The sequence below is a fragment of the Dromaius novaehollandiae genome, chromosome 14 (genome assembly GCF_036370855.1).
Source record: "Dromaius novaehollandiae isolate bDroNov1 chromosome 14, bDroNov1.hap1, whole genome shotgun sequence".
NCBI classification, from domain to species: domain Eukaryota; kingdom Metazoa; phylum Chordata; class Aves; order Casuariiformes; family Dromaiidae; genus Dromaius; species Dromaius novaehollandiae.
In genome coordinates, this window is record NC_088111.1 from 217773 (window position 1) to 239744 (window position 21972).

At 38.0% G+C, this 21972-nt stretch overlaps 1 protein-coding gene across 5 annotated transcripts in view; it reads right to left on the reverse strand.

The window, feature by feature from the left end:
• Positions 1-21972, reverse strand: part of PDPK1 (3-phosphoinositide dependent protein kinase 1) — a 73667-nt gene that overhangs the window by 32097 nt on the left and 19598 nt on the right. For all 5 annotated transcript variants that reach the window (XM_064519955.1, XM_064519954.1, XM_064519958.1 and 2 more), the window contains exons 5-13: positions 20575-20719; positions 17294-17391; positions 16235-16310; positions 15603-15671; positions 15011-15107; positions 13653-13826; positions 13030-13247; positions 12358-12415; positions 11093-11245 (exon numbers count right to left, since the gene is read on the reverse strand). In XM_064519955.1, coding sequence (XP_064376025.1) covers positions 11093-11245; positions 12358-12415; positions 13030-13247; positions 13653-13826; positions 15011-15107; positions 15603-15671; positions 16235-16310; positions 17294-17391; positions 20575-20719 — 1088 coding nt within the window. The remainder of the gene's footprint in view (positions 1-11092; positions 11246-12357; positions 12416-13029; positions 13248-13652; positions 13827-15010; positions 15108-15602; positions 15672-16234; positions 16311-17293; positions 17392-20574; positions 20720-21972) is intronic.

Here is a 21972-nt window from a genome sequence, read left to right on the forward strand (position 1 = left end):
CGCTCAAAGCTTTGCTCAAATATGTCTTAAAAACTGACATTATTTATATATACTGAGCAAGCAGAAGTTCTGCTAATGGCAGTGATATGCCCAGAAAACCAGTAATATTTGGCACCTTTATTTAGGACCCTGATTCTGCATTTAGGAATAACTTTTAATCGGTTCTCCCACCCTCCTATTCTTCTTTTTTTTTATATCTTGAGCTAGATGTCCAGAACACATTTTTCTCAAAATATGTGAATTGTGCATTGGAAGACTACCAGTATTAATCAAAACTACATTAATAACACAATACATGCCCACACAACTAGTCAGAAATCTCTTGATGAAATAAACTTTATCTTAGCTATATCTTAAAATAGTGGCTATAATTAAGATACTTTTCTTTCACTGATTATTTATCAATGAGAGATAAGGATGTGCTGCCAGGAAGATCTCGGTTTTTTTTTGTTTTTTTTTATATTCAGTGCTTCCTTCCTTCCTTAACAGATTCTACCTCAGTACAATTATTCCTAACTTTAGAAAAACTTTAAAAAACAAAATGAGTGCTGTTGAAAAAACCATTAAGAATAGCTGACAAGTCTCTTGCTTTGGCAAAAGTTTAAAGAATGATAAAACTGTCTGCAAAGCAAAAACTGTTTTTCAGAGAAAATAGGAAGGTGCTGAAATCAGGAAATATCTAGTAGTAAAACATACAATATAAGCATTAGAGAATTTAAACAAGGATGAAAAAGTGAGCTTTATTTTCAAAGTTCTCAAACTCCGCTTGTCTATTTTTACATGTTCATCTCTAAAGCAAGGTCTAAACACGGAACACGAATCCTATTGTGAACAGTGGGTATGACCACTACCACTTACACATTTGCTGAAATGAGTAGTCCTTGAATCCTAGTCTTAAATACAAAGATACATATCATTCTGTGAAACACATTACACTCAGAGAATCAACACTCACAATCTCATGCCAACCACCGCTAGATTTGCCAGAGCGTGTCAAAGTTAAGCTTCCTTCTCTTGCAACTGGAAGCATATCTAATTCTAAAAGACAGGCTGCACGGCCTTGTTCAACATTAGCACCTGTAGATAATTTGAAGACAAACATGATGCCTTTCTTCAAGCCCTTCAACTCTTTTTGGTAGCAAGAATTAAAGAAAAATTATGATTTATGTAGTTAACAAAAAAAAGTTGGTGTACAAATAACAGTAGACAAAAATCACTATATATACTACTGACATCTGCAGAGCATAATCTATGAGTATAGTCATATTTCAGTTTCCTGTCCCCACTCCTAATAAACCCATCTAGTTATCATCTCTTATAACTTCTTAATGCACCAACAGTGTTAATTTTTATGTGCTTGACTCATTGAGTTTAGGCAAAAACAGCTCTATTATTATTAATTTTTTTTGTTATAGATCTATTCTCATTTATATTCTCAGATAAACACTTCTTATGGTTTTATTTTCTAAAGCAAAAAGGAATGTGGACTATTTTTTTTTCCTCAAAAACATATATTTACTGGTGTATGAGCTAATTTAATTGTTGGCTCTTCTTCTTGCTTTTACTCCTGGATGTGCAATCTGTCCCTTTCCCTTTTGTCAGCTGGAATAACATTAGGACTTTTAACAAGCTGGTTCAACTCACTGAAGCAACAAAAACAATACCCCCTCCTCCATTTTTGCTGATAGTTTTTGAGTTTAAAAGCAGGTGTTTAAAACCCTTGTGGTCTTTAAGAGGAAAACAAAATGGAATCAAAAGCAGGGAATTATAATTTGGAGACAAGCTCTAACATTCCAGGCTTTGAGAGAGCAGTATCTTAGTATTTTGGCTGCCTCCTTGTGAGAACTACTGTTTTATGAGCACAAAATTAAACTGCATGGCACAGTCGTCATGAATAGCCTTTTGTACATGGTTATGAGAAATACATCAACTTAGTATCAAGTTACAGCTCATAAAGGTATCTCAAAAAGTGAACCCAGCGGGAAAAAACAAATCCATTACTACCCGGTTTTGATTTACATATATAGGGTAAAAGAACAGAATCTGAATCCAAGGTGAGAACACAGACATCATCAATAATTCCCTTGAAATATCTGTGGCCACCAGTTAAAGGCATCTGATACTTCAAAACTAAGGCAGATGGTCAATCTATAAACATGCTATTCTATCAAGACACAGTTCACAAACTGGTGATGTCAAGGAAGGAATTCTTTTCTCTTAAAACGACATGTATGCTGTTGGATAACTTGGATAACTTATTCAGAGGGGGAAGAAAAAAAAAGAACTGTTTGAATTATGATTTGTGCTTTACAGAAAACAATGAATCTAAAAGCAGATTCTGAAACTTAGGCACAGGGATTAATATAGTACAATAGGTGGCCTAAAACACAGATCAATTCTCTATGTCTGCAAACTCCAAGATGACAGCTGACTACAGAGAACAGGCTCTGAATGGAAAAAGTGAAAAATCAGTGACTACAGCGCAGGTGGTCAAAACAGTGGGGTTTGAAACTAACAAATGTAGTACAGAAAATAAGCCTATAGTGGATATTTAATTAGGAAAGGCTTTACTTCTGATACATCAAACTGAGGACATAAAGGTTCATATGCCCAGAGAATGCATCTCCAGGATTTTCTCCAAACCTAGATTTTTGCAACAATTTGTTGTTTTTTCCTATATGAACTGCTTGCCTCATGTCACCTATTTGTGCAATAATCTATTAAATATTACTATACTAGCTACTATTTTATAAAAAAGTAAGATGGAATCTTAAATATGAGATGCACTTACAACCACCTCAAGAAACTGCCCTAGTTACATCAGACCGGAGAGAGCACCATAACACCATATTCCCATCTTATATTGCAAATCAGCTCCAGTTCTGTTCCACTGTGGCTTCAACCAGGCTACTCACAAATGCAGGACAATGCAATTTGTTTGCAGCTTTTTAAACCGGTTTCCATCAGACCTCTGTATTGGCAAGAAAGGAGACACTCAGTAATATCTGAGCAGCTCAGATAAAGGATAGACATCTTCCTTGGAAACAGAGCTACATCTTCCTGCACCTGTGACTGCAACCAGCTTTACCTTATCATGTACATTATTAACAACTATAGCCTACTTAAGTCTAGAAACGTGAAAGGAATACATCAGCTCTCTCCATACCCTACCAAATAGCTCAATAATCTTAGCATAAATTTATGATTTGTTGCTACAATCCACTGATGTAAACACTGTAGAAAGAAAAAGATTAGATTAGTAACTCCATGCAGTTTTGCAATATATAAACACTTACTGATTATTCTTGTGAAAGATGATTTAGTCATCAACTGATGAAAAAAGCCAGACAAAATACCTTACTTAGGACTAAATCACATCTTCTAAAAATGCATCTACTCTCTGAAAACACCAAGAGATAGCAATTCACAGCTTCTTGTAGTGGATTAACTGAAACACATGCCTTAATTATTAAAAGTGTTCTTTATTTTTTATTTAAGAAACCTGAGAAGAAAGCTTTCCCTTTTCCTCCCAAGTAAAGACAGTTGTTGACTCAAATAAAAAATCTAGGTGACTTTCTTAATTTTTAAAGGTCAGTGTAAGCTAAGCCTCTCCAGAAAAAAACAAACAACCAAAATAGAAGTAACAAAAACCAACCTCCAAATTGCCATACTGTAAGGTATTTTTTCCATAACCCTGGAACACAGTTTAGTCTCTATTCTGTATTTTCCTCATGCGTTTCTACATCTCTTTTAGAAGCTACACATAAGAAAATGAAGAGATTTACTACTGGTCTCACTAAAAAGAAAAGAAAAAAAATATATATCTAAAAATCATCTCTTTATTCTTAACACGTTGTTTATGCATTCAAAGATCACAAGCTGCTCCTTTCTCTTTTCTAAGGGTGCTACACTAGAAGTCAATTTTTAGTCCAATATGCTCTGAAATCTCTTCTGGAGCCTGTGCTTTCGAAGACGGTCTTCTGTTCTATTAGTATAGCCTGTATTCTCTGGTCCCAGATGCATGACTTTGCATATATATCTGTCCCAGAACATATTCTGTTTGAAAAGACCCAGTTTTCTAAGAAATCCTGATTGTGTATCTGAATGCTTTACATCCATTACTACACACCACTCCACAAATACAATTTTAATCAATAGCTTTTCTTTTCCTAGTAAAAACAAATCACAACGAATACACAAATATCACCTATGTGATACAGCCCATACAGTATATATAACATTCTACTCAAAAACCTGCAGAGACATAGAATGCTACAACCAAGTGAGAAAAGTTATTCTAACATACTGGATTCCAGTTTCATGCAGTATTCTTTAATAACAAGCAGAAACGTCCATACAGAAAAGCATCTTGATCTGGTTCTTCAAACTGAACTAGAGTGATGACAGTGCAGAAATAGCATGACATCAGTGTAGGCATATAGTCCACTAAAATGCTAAAACTAAACCCATAAGGTAAGTCTGAAAGCCATGAAATTTGAATAAACACATAAGTGATCCTGTGCTCCTTTTGATATATCTGCACATACGTGACTGTGTTATTCAAGAACCAAATCAGTCTGCAAGAGATCAGCCCATGCCCACCCTCTAAACAAAAATTCCTTGAAGTACGTGGGCTCGTTAAGTAACGCTGCCCTTTAGAAACTCCCCCAACAGCCACAGAGCCAAGACCCAGTCTTCCCGCAGACTGAGACCTGACCGTGCTCTCGCAGTACAGAGCCCCGCGGCCCCTCTCTGCTGCGCCTTACCGCACGCGGCGCGCTGGCAGCGCTCCCCGCAGGAAGGCGACCCCGCACGCCGCGCCGCCGCGGCCCCGGCTCCGCGCTGGAGCCGCGGCGAGCGCCCGGCGGCGCGGCGCGGCCAGGGCCGGCCGCAGGGGTGCCCGGCAGGGAGCGGCCGCGGGGGTGCGGGGGCCGGCGCGCCGAGCCGCGCTCACCTTGTCCGAGTCGAGGTCGGGGTCGGCCTGGCAGAGGCGGAAGAGGAAGGACTTGGGGTCCCTGCAGAGCGTCTGCCGAGTGGTCAGGAAGCAGGTGCCCCCCACGTTCAGCCGCACCCACTTGCCGGGGACAGCGCCGGGGGGCGGCACGGAGCTGCAGCGGCGGCAGGGCGCGCCCGGGCCTCCCAGGCTGAGGCCGCCGATCGGGGGCACCGGGAAATCGCAGTGGTTCTCGGCCGCCATCCTCGCTGCCGCCGGAAGCGTCCGCCCCAGCTACGGGTCCCCGGGCGCACCTCCCACCGGAAGCGTCCCTCGGGGAACTGCTCCCCTCCCCGCCGCGGGCGCGGGGCCGCCGGCCCGCCCCCGGCCGCAGCCGTCGGCGTCCCGGGCGGCAGCCGCGCCCCCACCGGGGCCCCTGACGCCCGCTCGGCAGGCACCGGATCCCGCCCCGGAAGCGGTGCCCGCCTCTCCCCCCGCCCGTCCCGCGCGGAGCAAGGAGGAGGCGGAGGCCGGCCCGGACCCTACATGCCTTTATTACAGACTACCGAGCATAAGTGAAATCCATCATCCAGTCACTAGCTACACATCTACAGCACAGAGATCTGTCGAGAGGAGAATAAACAGTCATTAAATTATGAGATATGATTAAATCATCGACCAATAGAAAATTTATATAATAAAGCCAGAAAAAGGTGTAAAATATAGTTTACAATAATTATTCACATTCAAGGCTGTACATCAATACATACAACACCATGGCCCCGAACATGAATTCAATCCAAATAATTCATATATTAGAATTTAAATAACACAGACTGAACTAGAGGCCAACAAGAGCCAGCAAATAACCTTATAAGAATAAAAATACAAAAGTGTGTATCTTATCATTGCATTACTTGTTTCCATTTTCATATGTCCTTGGGGTAGGTAAGTTTTGTAGGGGAGGTTGTTCTGAGGGAATTTTTTTCTTTTTTTCTTTTTCTTTTTTTTTTCTTCTTTTTTGTTTTTTTGCTTTACCTGTACATCACAGTTACAGCTACAAACCAGGTAGAGAATATTACACACATAACTGACTGCCACCAACCTGAAAAACAGCTAGCATACAACTATCAAAACAGATTATGGTTCCTAATTTTTTTTTTTTGTCAGATATAGCAATTGTAAGTTCTGCCACCATTTAGAACATTTGCTACATCCAATCAGTTAGTACATGGTCATAGGAAGCTTTGTCAAGTGGTAACCATTCAAATTCACTGCCACACAGACAGACTAGGTTATTGGGTGCTTAAGAACTTCACCATTTTCACTGTATAAGCCAATTCTAAGAAAGAGGAAATTAATTCCTAAATTCATCACAGTCCTCATCTTAACTGAAAATGTGCCATTTTGGGTCAGAGAATTACTTGCCTGCAAGCTCCCTTGATCAACAGATGGACAATGTGTGTCATGAAGCTTTGCAGGAACAATTCCTAAAATACTACAGGCATTCAGCAAAATTTCAGATATAAATACCACACCTATTTGTGTAATTCCCTAGTAGAAAGAATAATCAGAACCCACAGACCACATCTTTAGGCAACTATTAATACACAAGTTCTTTCCATAGACAAGGTGTTCAAATCAAGTATTCTTTCATCCACAGACCAAAGGAAGCAGTTGTTTTGACTTTGCTAAATCATTCAGAAGAAATAGTTAAATTTGTGTGTGGAAATTTCCTAGGATTCTTCGAAGCTCCCAATACAAGATTTAGTGATGTCAAGCATATTCATTAAGCATGTTGTACTATGAAAGTGGAGTAGATGCATCACATCTTTTTTTCAACCTGCAGAGGTTTTTCTGGGATTATATATTACAGATACACTTCACAGTTAAATCATGGTAGGAGGAGAAAAACAATCAGTGGAGCACAGTACTATTTGATAGGTTACGGTGTCTTCAGCATCTAGCGCTTAGCAAATGACATCTTAATAGCCCAGGTGGCATTAGTCTGCTCACAATGCTTCAGCATCACATCTGAAGTTGAAAGAGGTACAAAAATAAGTCTTCTTTAAAATATGTCCTGCTCAAAACTGGACTTTAAGGCCAGTGGCAATAAAGTAATTTCTTCATTTTATCAAAGAAGTTTCAACCTTTCCATGACTAGGCTAGAAACCGAACAATGTGGCTCAAAAATCCTTTCTAGCAATAGTACTTCAGCCTTTCTTAAGCTCCACCCAATAGAATACCGGTGCAACAACCACTTTGCTGAACTTCAAATCCCAAACAAAACATGAGTCACATCATTAATGACCAGAATCTTTAAAAATGATAGGTAAGTGCTCAAATTACACAAAATGGAATGAATTAACAGACTGTTTTAATAGGCTTGCAGTGAGGAGCCTGAAGAGTCTTTCGGTGACTAGCAACCCTTCTCTGCTCTGAAAGACCGCAGATAAAGAGCAGGGAGATTAACTGCTTTCTCTGCAGCTTTGAACAACCTCCCCCTTGCATTTGATTCCATGACCTCTCATGAATCACTGCAGTAGTCTTCAAGACAATGATCTGAAACTACCCCCATTCTTCAAGTATACACATCTAAAATAGGAACCAGCCCTTCATAGTATGCAGCACCTTCCAATACACATTTAAGCAGGCAAACTGGTGAAACCTACTTAAATTCACAATTGTTTTTGTCTTGCCTCACCCTACCCTTCCACCACCTTCCAAAAACTACAGCTTTCACTTAGAGAAAGGCAAACACCTCTCCCAGAAAAGCTTTTGGTCCCTTCCCAAAAAAGCAGCAGTTGAGGAAGACTCAATTTGAAACATTAAAGTTCTGAGGGGAGGGATACCAGTAAGAGAGGCTCACAGTTTTCTGAATGCTGCTATTGGGGGGGGGGGGGAGGGACAAAAGAAGGGGGGGAAGGGACAAAAGAAGGGGGGGAAGGGACAAAAGAAGGGGGGGAAGGGACAAAAGGGAACTAGAATACAGACTTCAATTTTCCATACTTCTGCAGCTTACTGCTGTCAAGATTTCTTTGGTTGAAAGTTTTTGGGGACAGGTGGGGGCAAGGAGGAACTAGATGGAGAAGATTTTCTTTGAAGGTGTGAAAAAGCAAAGGAAGTATTTTGTCATGGCAGGATGACTGCACATCTGAATGTTACAGGAAACATGTTCAAATGTTTCTATATTTGCACCTATTTAGCAAAAGCAAACAGGCCAATGGGGATCACTCTAGCTCCTACTGAAGCTAAGGAGTTCACTATTAGCAGAACAACTTTGCCAGAGACTCTTGGAAGCAAAGTTTTGGCACACTGAACAACTGCACTAGCATCATGAAGCTCCATGACTGCCAGACTCTCTGGTATGAAGTTGGGAATATGTCTACATCTCTGTACCAAAGGCTAAATCCAGAATCTGTAGAATTCCCTCTAGTGGACCCAACTTACAGGTGGAATTCAACAGCTACGAAACAAATGGGTACCACCACAACAAACTCAGAATGCATGCCATCTTGGTTATGATCATAACTATAGGTTTAATAAAAGGTGTACATTTGGATTTCACTGACAAGGAGTCTGCCTTGTACGTGGTGAATTTCTTATGATGGAAAGTGAATAGTCTGTTTTTCTCATCTCAGTCACTTGCAAGACACCACAGCTCCACTAACACCAGGCACTGTAAACTAGTGATTTACTTTTCTCAAGCCTGTGTATATGGTGAGATAACATAAAAGATGACTGCAAGAATACAGTTTCTCCAAAAGAAAAAGCAATTGCACTCTCCTTTAAAGACTGAAAGAGACTAAGAACTGAACTGTCATCAAATTTAACCACACTTTTTTTTTTTTTTTTTTTTTTTTTTTTTAAGATCCACAATAAACCTCCCTCTCCCAGTACAAGTAAATCTAACATTCATGCGTTTTCTGAGACACCCTGATAAGCCACAAAACAGCGGCCCGTGAGTTTTCTTAACATTACATCAGACCACTTTTTTCTTTGGTGGAAGGAAAAAGCACTTCATAACAGACCTCAAGAGGCAAAGAGATGGTATTTGTAGAAGATGAATAAATAGGTGTGATGTTTATACTGCTTTCAAAACAAGGAAGGAATGCCTTTGCCCATACCTGGGTCATCCCTCTCTGCAATGTTCAGGAACATGGGTGTATTGAAAACACCATTAGGGAAGTCATTTTAGCATTAGAAAGTTATGCCTTTGCTACATTACAAGAAATGTTTGACCACAAAAAAAGCCTTAATTTGAAAAGGATAAAGGAGACTGATATGAAAAATATCTTCATTTTATAGATATGCCTTAAGTACCATACATTTTTTCCCTTTGTATCAACATTTTCATTTGAATTTTCAACCATTCAGATTACTGTACGGGTCTAATATTTAAACTGTTTAAAACTTTTTTCAGAATTGCTAAAAGGTCTAAAGTATTTGTCCAAAGACCAAAAATAGGATTATTTGTACATCTCATTATACAAAGAGACAAAAATCAAGTCATCAATTGTACAAAGTTTTCACACTTCCTTCTCTACCCAGGTAAATAGGTTGGCCCCACTAAAATGCACAATACATGCACACCCTGGAAAGAAAGCTTCTAGCCCTCATCTCCTGAAAAGGTGAAAAACTATTTACTACTGCAATAGTAACTTTATTTTTCTTTTCTTTCTTTCTTTTTTCTTTTTTTTTTTTTTTTTTTACACTAACTAGTTTATTTTTTAGTTAGCATTAGTTAAAAGCATGCTGGTAAGTTTATTGTCCCTTGATTAAACACACATATGCATCAAATTAAAATTAAAATTCAAAGTTTAAAACTTTATATGCTTCAGAAGCCAACATTTCAATTTTAGAAAACTTTCAGTGCCATGTTCAGCATTTTACTCTCTCACAACCTGTATCATCAGAGTCTGTCTGCCAGACACATACATCTGATTCATTCACATAATTATTAAAGTACCACGTAAATCCTGCAACCAGAACTATATCAGGAGTTATGCAAGGGTGCAACTGACCTGGCTACAAACGCCATATACCAATAAGCTGGGGGACAGAGGGGAAAGGAAGAGAAAACAAAGAGGTGGTGCTTAGGAGAGGCATATAAAAGCTCCCTGATGAAACAGTTTAATGATAATCTGAAAGTCACAGAAAACTCCAGCCCCATAAAATGCAAGGCTGGTACATGATCGGGGTGTGTGCGTGTGGATTGGTTTTAACTGATCTTAAGTGAAGCTGGTAATGCAAGGTCTATCCACTAGTTTGCAGCAGAAATTAAGCTGAAGTGCACAAAAGCAAGATCTTCATTGCAATGATATGCATGTGGAAGCCTCAACAGAAGCACAAAGAGCGAGCAAAGCAACCCTGAATTCCATTAGGTTTTTGCTTTTTTTAAAAAAACAAAACAAAACAAAAAGAACAGAGTATTTCAGACATATGCTTCCCCTTGAGATGGGTAATAGGTGGGTTGGGAAGATTCCTCTGATCGGCTGCACGTGGAGTTCTAGCAGCAAGTAGGGAGACTGGGAAATTTTGGATGAGCTTTACTATTTAGCAGCATTCTGGTGGTATCTGTGCCGCCAAACTTCATGTATCTTTTTGCACCACTTATGAGCATTCCCACTTGGGTCCATCAGGTAATATGTCCTGTTTGGCTACAAGTGAACAACATTTCAATGAGTATTCCAAACACAGTTAAACCAAAAAGCAGCAAATATTCTGCACCTACCAATAAAATAAATATTCAGAATCAGTTCATCATCTTTTCAAAAAAGCTTAAATTTAATTACAATTATATAGCAGTATATATTAGTGAGATAAGCAGTCAAATAAACTGACAATATATTGTTGGCATACTACTTGTGAGCCACTCTACACAAAAAGCACTTTATTTCAAAAGTCATTCTTAAGAATTTCTTTTCAGACCACTTATATTTTGTTTACACTTAAATACAACTTAAAACTTATTTCAAGAAAAGACATATGTTAGCTCTATTTTTTTATTAAGCTATTAAGGCTAGTAGCCGACAGTCAAAGTAATCCTGCAATTAATGCCTATATTCAAGGAATTAAATCTTCTCTGGAAAAAAAACATTTTACAATGGTTTTCCAAGAATCTTAGTGTAACTTGTAAAAAAAATTAAAGTCACTTACTGTGTGAACAAAAAATGTCTTAAAATTCTTGGCTTCTGGGCGCAGCTCTAAAGACCATGGAATTTCTCCTTTTAGAACTTTGTTGACAGGATCCACATAATACAGATGGGGCCCCTCTGTGAGCAGCAACTGGCGCCGACGTGCAAACAATCCCTAACAAGAGAAGTAGAAACAGCAATACAAAATGCATAAAGAATAAAACTACTTAAAACTCCCAGATCTGTTCTTTTAGAATCTGTGGGGTATCTGCACTTATACTGAAACTCTCAAGATGAGGGTTACCATGAGATGATCTGTTATTTAGTGAGGAAGATCTATAGACTGTAAAAACAGCAAAATTAACATGCTCTAATTTGCAAAACAGACTTTTGCTTGGGAGGGAGGAAGGGCAGGGGAAGATCTGGATGTAAATTCCTAGATCTCTGAACTTAACAGAAGTAGAATTAAGACAGCTCAGTCGGAGGATAGTTTGACTTCTGCGGAATTTCTTTTGCTTTACCTATATGACCTCATTCCTCTTTTTTTCTGTGCCTCAGTGCATTAATACTATATGACAAAACACAAGCAGTATTTTAAGAAAGCATCTCCAAGTTCTAACAAAACACAAAACAGCTAGTTGTACAGAATGAAGCAAAACAGTATCTTTTGTCAAAGATTCCTGCACAGAAATAAGTAGCCATGGTTTTCTGTAGAAAATAAGCAGTAAAGAAGTAATAACTTAGGTGAAAGACAACCTACGTTCTTGTAAAGCTGACACAAACTAAGACTATCGATGCTCCTATGTACCATGTTACAGTTAATACTTAAAGCTGTTCCGATGCCAACTCCTCTGCCTCTGTCAGAATATAGGCACTAATAAGATCCAGGAAAAAAAGAATAACAGTTCAGGACAATATGGGCTTATATTTTAGCTCCAAATATTAGTGGCTCAATCCACATGCAGACATTCATTAAGACAAAGTATTTAGTGGACTATCAGATAAACAGGAGGAGGGGGAAACTGTTACTGCAATTTTGAAGTGAGAGCACCAATAGCACAATCACTTCTTGACTTTTCTAAAGATCAAGAGCATACCACAAAAATCAAAGAAAAAGATCTCTTTACAGGAAAGCACTACATCATCTATAAAAATGAGTTTGACACTTACAATTAGACTAAACAAGGAATTTTTACAATAGAATCCTCATTCATGCTGCAACTGTGCAAGAAAGTGATAACTGAACTTTCACTACAAGGGATTAAAAAGAAAAAAAAATCTCCTTACCTTTCTTTTGTCTACTGGGCCCATTTTTAGGATTAAGTTATTTTCTACAAACTGATGCCTTAAAAGAAAGAAAAATAACTATTACTCCACAAGTAATTCTTCCATAGAAGAGCTACCATTATTTTAATTTAGTAATTTTCCATGTCTCTCTAGTGGTCTCCTTTTCCTCCAGAGTCCTGAACAACTTTAACAGATGAGTTTTGGTCTCTTCCTTATTCCATCCCAAACAGCTATTTTCTAAAATCTGTCAGAAGAGTCACAAATGAGAAATTCTTGTCAAAAGTGAACAGAAATGCTACTGAGCACAAGAAGTATTTTGGTTAGGTATCAACAGAACAGTATAATTCAAAAAGACTTGTATCAACTGTAAGAAAGGAGGAATCGAGCTAGTTGTAGGACTCTGTAGAGGGGCAGACTTCTCAGCACTGGTATAGTGTTACTTCTGTCTATCCTGAATGCATCCTCCACTTCTTTAGACCTTGCAAAGTTTAGAAATGCAGTATTAGAGACTTTTTTGATGCTACTGCTTTAAAATTAGCAACTAGATTTTTCTTGATGTCTAACTGTCCACTTGAAGATATTAAGATTCACAAAAATTAATCTGAATCAAAATAACTTTTTCCTCAATTCCTTACTTCAAGACAAATAAATAACTATATTCAAAGACCTTACCAAGGATTTCCACCAGCTTGTTTTGCCAGAAGTAACCTCTTTTCATCTTCAGAAAACTGTAAGTCCAGCTCAAAGGAATTGTTGTCAAGATCATGAATATACTGTTCAATATTGCCTCCTGATGTCTGTGGCGGACTCGTCTCTGGGGCAGACAGGGAATGGGAAGAGGCAGAACCAGAAACTTGCATGCAACCAAACTGACTCAGAAGATTGTCATACTAAAGAAGGAAAAAAAAATGGAAATTAGAGTGTTGCTTGCTCGCTTAAAAGTTTCTTTTGCTATGAACAATTACAATTACTTTTAGTTTAAGACTTTGCTTTGGTCCAGCACACTTTTGGGCACAAAGGCAGTCTACGCCATAGATGACAGGTACTTCTCACAGAAAAACTTGCTTGGCCAAAAGCAAGCAAGCCAGAATGTCTTCCGAACAACAGCTTCATCAGAAAAGTGTTGACTAGTTCAACTTTCGCCCACTAATTGTTTATTAAACTCCATCAGTGGTGTCTTTTCATTAAAATATAACCAGCAGTAGTTTTAATGTAAATATTTGATAAAGCACTAATTATGCTTTATAACAGTCTCAAGCAGCATCAGAGCTGATTATAGCAAAAGACAAACATACATTTCCATAACAGTCTTCATCATCCTCTGACATGGCAGGTAAGTATGCTGTGAGTTTTGGGGGGGTCTGAAGATGTAGGTTTTCCCATGCAATAGATTCAAAGAAGGGATGAGCTTTAAGAGGTCCATATCCTCCCATTTCTTCACATCCTAATCTGCTGGTAGCATCCAGAACCTGAACAAATTAAAATGAAATTAATGTGCATAAAATGAAAAAAAAAACCTTTCAAAATTCACATTAAACTCTTGAACAAGGGCTGAGCACCATTTACATTTGTACCGCTACATGCGGTTGGTCTTACTCCCTTAAACATACATGTCTGAAATATGAGGAGAATGGTTAAAATACAAAATGTTACTTGTTAGTATGTCTTGCCAGCACCATTTTGTATTAGATCAGCTTGCGTAGCAGGAAAAAGGAGCGCTTTTTGGGGGGCACACAATTTTTCAGCTTTGTTTTGTTCATAAAGACTGAAACAAAACCAAGCAAACACAGAGAAAGCCTGATGGAACATTCCTTTAAGCACAGCCCAGCATCACATTCTGATGATGCAAGACAGCTGCTGCAGCTGTAGGTGGTGCTAAAGACCAACCTCTCAAGCATCTTAAAACAGTACAGTTCTCGGGATGTGGACCTCACCACTCAGTGGTAACTAGATTGGCCATAGAGCTGGCCTGGACACAGGAACCCTTTACAAGGGCTGCACTCATCGCTATCCACAAATGCAAGCCACAGAGCATTTTTTTTCCCATGCTAATATACCAGACCATCCAGCTTCAAGAAGCCTAAAACCAGCTGAAATGTTTTCTGCATATTCATTTTTAGTATCACTGCTATATCTCACTATTAAGACACAACTCTCCCTCCCACTCCCCCCCCCCCCCCCCAACATTCACATACACAGTAACTATTTGGCTGATACGGTAACGAGACATGGATTAAGTGCTCTAAAACGCAAGACAAGTTGATTTGTATTTTAATAAATACATCTCTCCGTGATACACAGAACACTTTTCAAGGAAATAATGTATCATACGACTCGCCAAGAATTAACATGAGTACCACGTAAACCTGAATATTTGAATCTTAAATTTTGTATATACTACACAGTATTTAGAATCATTTGCTTCCATTTGACTGAGACATATTTCCTGTCCATACTTTAGAATTCAGATACAAAAATCTCTTAAGTGCTGTTTAATAACAGATATCAACTCCCCTATGCAGTTATTAATGCTCAGAGTTGTTCTTACTACAAGGTTTGTGATAGAGACAACAAAGCCTTCAGGAAAAGGAACTACATGATATGTTGAATGTACCCAATGTCATCAAGTTATTTAACAAGAGCAAATATTTACCAACAGCTTTTCTACAAGGTCTTTTGCCTTTGGAAAAAATTTCTCTGGAAAGTCATATTCCAGCTTTATTATCTTCTGAAATATAAGATATTCGTTTCTGCAAAGGAGAAAAAAATAGCTCCAGTTATTAGTTCTCCATGATTCTTTCATCTTAGCAGTGTGCAAGATGGATTAATATTAAACAGGTGATCTACAAGCTAAAAGTCAAATTCCCATAAATCCCTCTGGCTTACTTAAGGGGAAGCAGTCTTCCAAATATGATCCTGTAAGCACTAGATGCTTGAATAATAATGGGAAAGGTTCAAATGGCTCAATATAGGGACCCTCACACTCTCTTTGTGAAGACAGATTCCTTGATAATATAAACTGCACAGGGAATCCTAGGATAAATTTAGCAATATCTCTCAGGAACTCTAGCTATACTGGTCTTCGCATCTTCATGACTTCAGAAAGGAAATCTAAATAATTACACAAGTAAAAGCAGACATGTCAGTAACACTGAAAGTACATTACACTAAGTTATACTTCAGAACTGGGAGTAAGGTAAAAAATGAACACAAGTCAGCATATTCAGGTAACTCAAGTCTCTTACCCAGCTCTAAATGGAGGCAATCCAGCTACAAGCTGATATATTATACATCCCAGCGCCCAGAGGTCAGAGCTTTGAAAGAAAGAGGGGAAGAAAAAAACCCAAAAAATAGCAGTTAATATTTTTCTATAATAAGCCTGTAGACTATGCGAAAAGAATTTAAGTATCTGCTAGCTAGAACATAGCATGAGCAAAGCAGACAGACCCTCCATTTAGCATAATTTCTACATAATTTCACTTCATTCCTTGGCATTTCTGCATTTACATCAGAAATTTCCATATTAGAGCCAGTTTATATAAAACAGAACTAAAACAATGATTTTATTTGGTTAGAACAGAAATATTTTCTGGTTTATTTATGGGGGAAGTGGAATTAAACTTTTCAGCACACACCACCTTCTCCTGGAAGCACCTAATCCTGTCTGCAGGACCCCAGAAGGTAAGAAAACCAGCACCCAGACAAGGAGCAACACTCGCTAAGGCAAGGAGTAATACTCACTAAGAAAAAATATTTTAAACTATCTCTAAGAGCTTTATAGTAATGCATCTTGTTTCTTTGAAATGCTAAATATTTTTTCCATTTAACAGTGTCTGATAGAAGTTAGTACAATTCTCAGACAATATAAAGTCCTCACCTTTTACAGGCAGATTTCTCCGTCAACAGTTCTGGAGAAACATACTGTGCTGTCCCTACGAATGAGTTTGCCCGTGCTGGGAAGAGAATTGAAAGAGGTAAGTAAATATATATTTATGGGGAAGACAAAGGAAAAAAAAAACCACACTATTGAAAATTATGTAATGTTGCAAAGAACCCACAGAGAATTTCTTTTCCCTTCCCATCCACAAAATCTACTTGGACAAGACAAATCAGTTTATCTCACTGATATGTATTTGGTTCAGGAAGTTAGGCTTTTTTTTTTTTTTTTTTTTTGAGAAGCAAAATAAAATCTACCAATACAAGATTACATATGGGTAAAAAAAAAACCACCAAAAACAAAAATCAAGTTTATCACAAAGAACATTATCTTTCAAATATGTCAGAATTATCCCATTGCCTAAATTTTCAGGAGCAGGAGTCAATCAGTTGAACAATTTCCTTTAAGTAGTGTCAAAGGATGCAACAGAAGCTGCTAGTTTGTGTTCCTTCTAAATCTACTCTCCATTTCTATGTTTTACTCAATAGAAATCAGATTTGGTGAATGAAAAGCAGTTCAGCCTTTGTGCTTCTTTCAGGCATGATTTGCAGCATCAATTCACTGAAGTTAACACTAAGCAACTAAGGAAACTTAAAAAATTCCTAACCTTTGCAATTGAGATACTTTGATATTAACTGGGGCTTAAATACATAAGCACAGAGTAACAGCTTGCTGTTTCAGATGAGCCACAGTAACTATTTGTGTTCATTCTTGCCTTGCAAAAGAAAGCCAATTTGGAGTAGTTTAGCTCCCAAAGAAAATATCCTTTCTGATAATTGGTGGTTTACTTGGCTATACCACTAAACCAAATATTATCTCTTCTGACATAACCTAAGCAAAAACAGAGTGAAAATTGTTTTAAGATACCTAAATAATTTTTTGATGGCTAAGGGGTCATGATACTCAAAGGTTATAATTTTATAAATTCATTTTATGTACATTCTGAGGGACCACTTCCTATAGTTAGCTATGCCACATGACAAGTGAATAACTGCATACCTTGTCTGCTATCTGCAGATAGTACTTTTGCTGTTCCAAAGTCTGTTATTTGAATGTGCATGTCTTCATTTAGCAAAATGTTCTCTGGCTTAAGGTCCCTGAAAAAGGTAGATTTTTATATTAAAAATAACACATAAACTAACATTGCAAAACAGACTAGGTGGTTTATATACACAATGCTACCGTAAATGACACAGATATTCCGTAAACATTGTTATGCCATCTTTTCCTTGACTTGTAGTTGTCAAGATGCAGACTGATGCTAACAGATTTTGCAGAGCTCATTCATTTCCATTTTTTCTAAAAAGACCTGAAGTAATGAATAGTTAATCACAAAATGAAGTCACCATGTTTTGTTCAACAAAATCCAAAAAGCAGTTATTCCCAAGCCTTAATTTAAATAATTTCTGACAGACTGAAACGGCAATAAGATATTCTAGACCCACTTATGCACCGTGCATAATTTCACTTAGTCAAACAAGGGCAAAAAAAGCAGCTAATGAAACTAAATATCTAGAACAGATGAAAACTGTAACACACTTCCACTCTTAGAGTGGAACGCTTAACTTTGTCACTTACAAATCTATGTGTAATCTGCATTTCAAATGCACACACACCATTTGTATGATCACTGCCTCTGGTTACGCATAAAACCAAACCTCAGCTTCACATACCCACATGTAACAATGCATAGTTAGATGCCCAGATATTCACTTTGCAAAAATTTATATATATAAAAATTGCACTGGGTTACACCGTTACAATACTAACTACTTCATACCAAGTTTCCTCAGTTGACAAGAGAAGCCCATGTACTTCCCTCCTAAGAAGGATATTTGGATGCTCATAAAGACCTAGAAGCTGGGGTGGTGGGTGGGGCATGGCTGTTTTTAGTTCACCAATAAGAAAAATCACTGCAAGTCTAAAGCTGTTTCCATGCACCACTGTGCAGCATTATTTTCCTCAGATTACATCCAGTTGCCTCCTGTTATTAAAAAGTATTGGGTTGTGCAGTTGCAATCAGTAGTGAGGTTTAAAGTCTATGGACCAGCACAGAGAACCATTGGAATGAAGTACTTAAGATACCCAAGCCATAAAAATAATCCTGTTCATTCTCCTATACCTATTGTCAGAGGTTGAGACCGGCAGAAAGCATATGAACAGAACATCTTTTTAACAGTTTGTTCTGTGTATTTTTTTTTATATATATTTATCATAGAATCACAGAACAGTTGGAGTTGGAAAGCACCTCTGGAGATCATCTGATCCAACCCTCCTGCTCCAGCAGGGGCAACTACAGCAGGCTGCTCAGGGTGTGTCCGGATGGCTTTTGAATATCTCCAAGGATGAAGACTCTGCAACCTCTCTGGGCAACCTGTTCCAGTCAGGTTCGAAGGTTCAAACACCCTCATAGTAGTGTTTTCTTGTGTTCAGGTGGAATTTTCTGTGTTTCAGTTTGTGCCCGTTGCCTGTCACTGAGAAGAGTCTGGACTCATCTTTACACTCTCCCAATTGGGGATTTGCACACATTCAGATGATACCCCCCTGAGCCTTCTCTTCTCCAGGCTAAACAGTTCCAGCTCTCTCAACCTCCCCCTGTATTTTCCTTAATCACATTACAGCCCTTCACTGGACTCACTTCAGCAGGTCCATGTTGCCTTTCTTGTACTCGGGAGCCCAGAACTGGGCACAGTACTGCAGATGTGGCCTCACCAGTGCTGAGCAGGGGGGAAAGATCACCTCCCTCAATCTGCTGGCAACACTCTTCCTAACATGGCCCAGGATACCACTGGTCATCTTTGCTATAGGGGCACAGTACTGGGCCACATTCAGCTTGTTGTCCATCAGGACAGCCACACCCTTCTCTGCAAAGCTGCTCTCCAGCTGACTGGCCCCCAGCTTGTACTGATACAAGGAGTTATTCTTCCCCAAGTGTAGGATTTCACACTTCCCTTGATTGAACTTCACGAGGTTCCTCTGTGCCCCAAATTTTATATATATAATATATTTACACACATATACATCATACTAACTTTTTGAGAGCAGCCTGTCATCTTAAAGTGGCTCTGTCTGATGTCCTGTTTCCTTAGGCAGCAGAAAATCCCAAGAGCTTTCAGGCACTGCTAAGGCTTTGGTCTTCTAATTAAATAAACTGTACAATGAGTTCTCTGATCACACAATTTCACTGTTTTGTTTTGAGCTTCTCATAGTGATCTTCATACAAAGACAAGTGTAACACACTTCTTGTATTATAAAAGATTTCCAATATAGGCTAAGACTGACAATCATGCCATATTGATTTTAGAAGCATTCTCTCAGTTTAACACATACATAGTATAACAAAAGTGAAATTGGGAACCCATGAACTTTTTTGTCCTTATGCTCCATTTCAAATTCCAACAGAAAATTTTACACTTTCACTTATTTCCATATGCAGGCAGCCCCTTTAGATTCTATTCTCAGATAGAAATAGGTATCACAGAAAGATATTAGGAAAAAGTTTTGTCTTTTTAAATATAACTAAAAGTAGTAAAAATGCTATCGGAACTACGATCAGCCAGCTTTTTGAAAACCATCATTAACTGTTCTATGAACAACTGCTTGGAAACCTACAGATGCAATTTTCTTCCCAAATCCCAGTTCTATGGCTCATACTTCTCGAACTTACAAGCTCATCTGAATATTGCACCAAGCAGTTTTCACTTAAATTTACTCAATATTGACAAAATGTGCTTATCCAGGTAATATCAACACATCTGAAGAATTGTAAAGATCCTATTAAAAATTTTGCTAATTTTCACCATTTACCTAGATCTTGTCCAGCTGTGTGGAAATTGGTCACTCAGTGAAAACTGGCTTACATAATTTACTTTTACTGATGATGTGCTAAATACTAAGTCACACACCAGCAGAAATCTAGTTGGTTTGGCTACGTAATATCACAGGAAAAAAAAAGTTAGCCAAAAAGTCAACCTCTGTTTTTTGACCATCTAGTTTGAAAAAGACAGAGAAGTCTTTGGGAATGCAAGTCCTATGCCAGAAAGTTTTTCTTATTTTTCCAGCTAGATCAGTTGGTCTACTAATAGAGACTGGCTCTCCTCCTAAAGTTTGCTTTGTTTAGCTCCCTGTGTTATCTTAACAGTACTACCACTAATGAAACACTATTATGTTCTCATTAGCTTTCATAAAGTCCATGTTTGGTTTAGGCTTCATTAAGAATATCTCTGGAAAAATACCTTGTGCATAATCAAAAGCATGTTGGTCTTGATTTTGCATATTACCTGTGAATAATTCCCTTCCCATGCAAATACTCCAGGGCTGACACAATTTCAGCAGTATAAAACCTGGTACAGGTCTCATCAAATGAACCAATTTTGCGTATATACTTGAGAAGCTCTCCATTTTTGGCATAGCTAAGCCCAAAATCTGAATGCAACAAGTTAAGGTTTATCACTAGGACATTTTAAAACAAAAAAAACAAACAACTCCCCCCCCTTATTCTGAAGACAAGAATGAAAATAACGAACAGGAAGAAGTGAGCAATAGGGGAGAAGTTGATTAATTTGAAACTTTACATAGTAACAACCCAAAACATTTTCTTATTAAATGCATTCAAAACTCAGGACACAGGTCCTAATTTCACAGCATAACAAAGAGTCAATAGGAGTTAAAATTGCAATTTTTCCAGAGACAGTCATCTGAATAATTGATTTAAACTGTATACATAATTTACTACAAAGAAAACCATTTACAATCATAACGAACATTCAGTCTGAGCTTATTATTGCCCTTCATCTGGAAAGTTACAAAAAGCTAGCCTCGTGTACAATGAGTAAATGTTTACATTACAGAAGACAACCCCTTTCAGTCCTGTGAGTGCATGCATATACACACACACACACAGACACTGACGCAAAATCTGTTAGTACAGTTAGCAGCCTCTGCAAAAACAAAACAAAACAAAATCCCCCCAAACCCAACAGCAGCTACTTAGGGTCTGATCTATCCTTTTGCCCTTAGCAAAGCTACTTCCAAGCAGGACATTTAGGAGGAAATTCACATTTATCGACGATCCCTTCACAGCAAAAACAAAACCAAAAAACCCTCCAACCAAACTGACTGCAAACTGATAAACTTTCAAGATGAAACTACACTTCGCAATTACTGCTGGGGCGAAGACTTGGGAACAGTTGCTCAAACAGAAGTTTTTCACCGTTCTGTCATTCAGATTTTCTGTAAGCACTTATACATAAGAAACTTTATAACTGATCTAATTGTTTAAATGAGAAATAATAGTAAACATAGCTGGCTGCTACTATTTTAAATAAAAGAATTTTGGTATTTTAATGTATATATCAGAAATAAAACATTTCACACACATCCGAGGAAAACCAACTCTGTTTTTTACATGAATTGTTGCAATTTCTCCTTTAGCATTTACAATGTGAACAATAAAAATAATTTTTATTCATCTTTTCCCACCTCCATCATGCCTGCTTCTCTTTGAGGGGGCACACTCATTCTATTCACTTAATTTTTATTATTAAAAGCATGACTGCAAAAAAATGCATCTCAAACATTTGTCTCAAAATATTTTCAATACCCGATTTTCATCATTTCTGTTAGCTGTTGTTTTAAAGGAATCACAATTGGGGATGATTATTTTTAAGAAAGTGTAA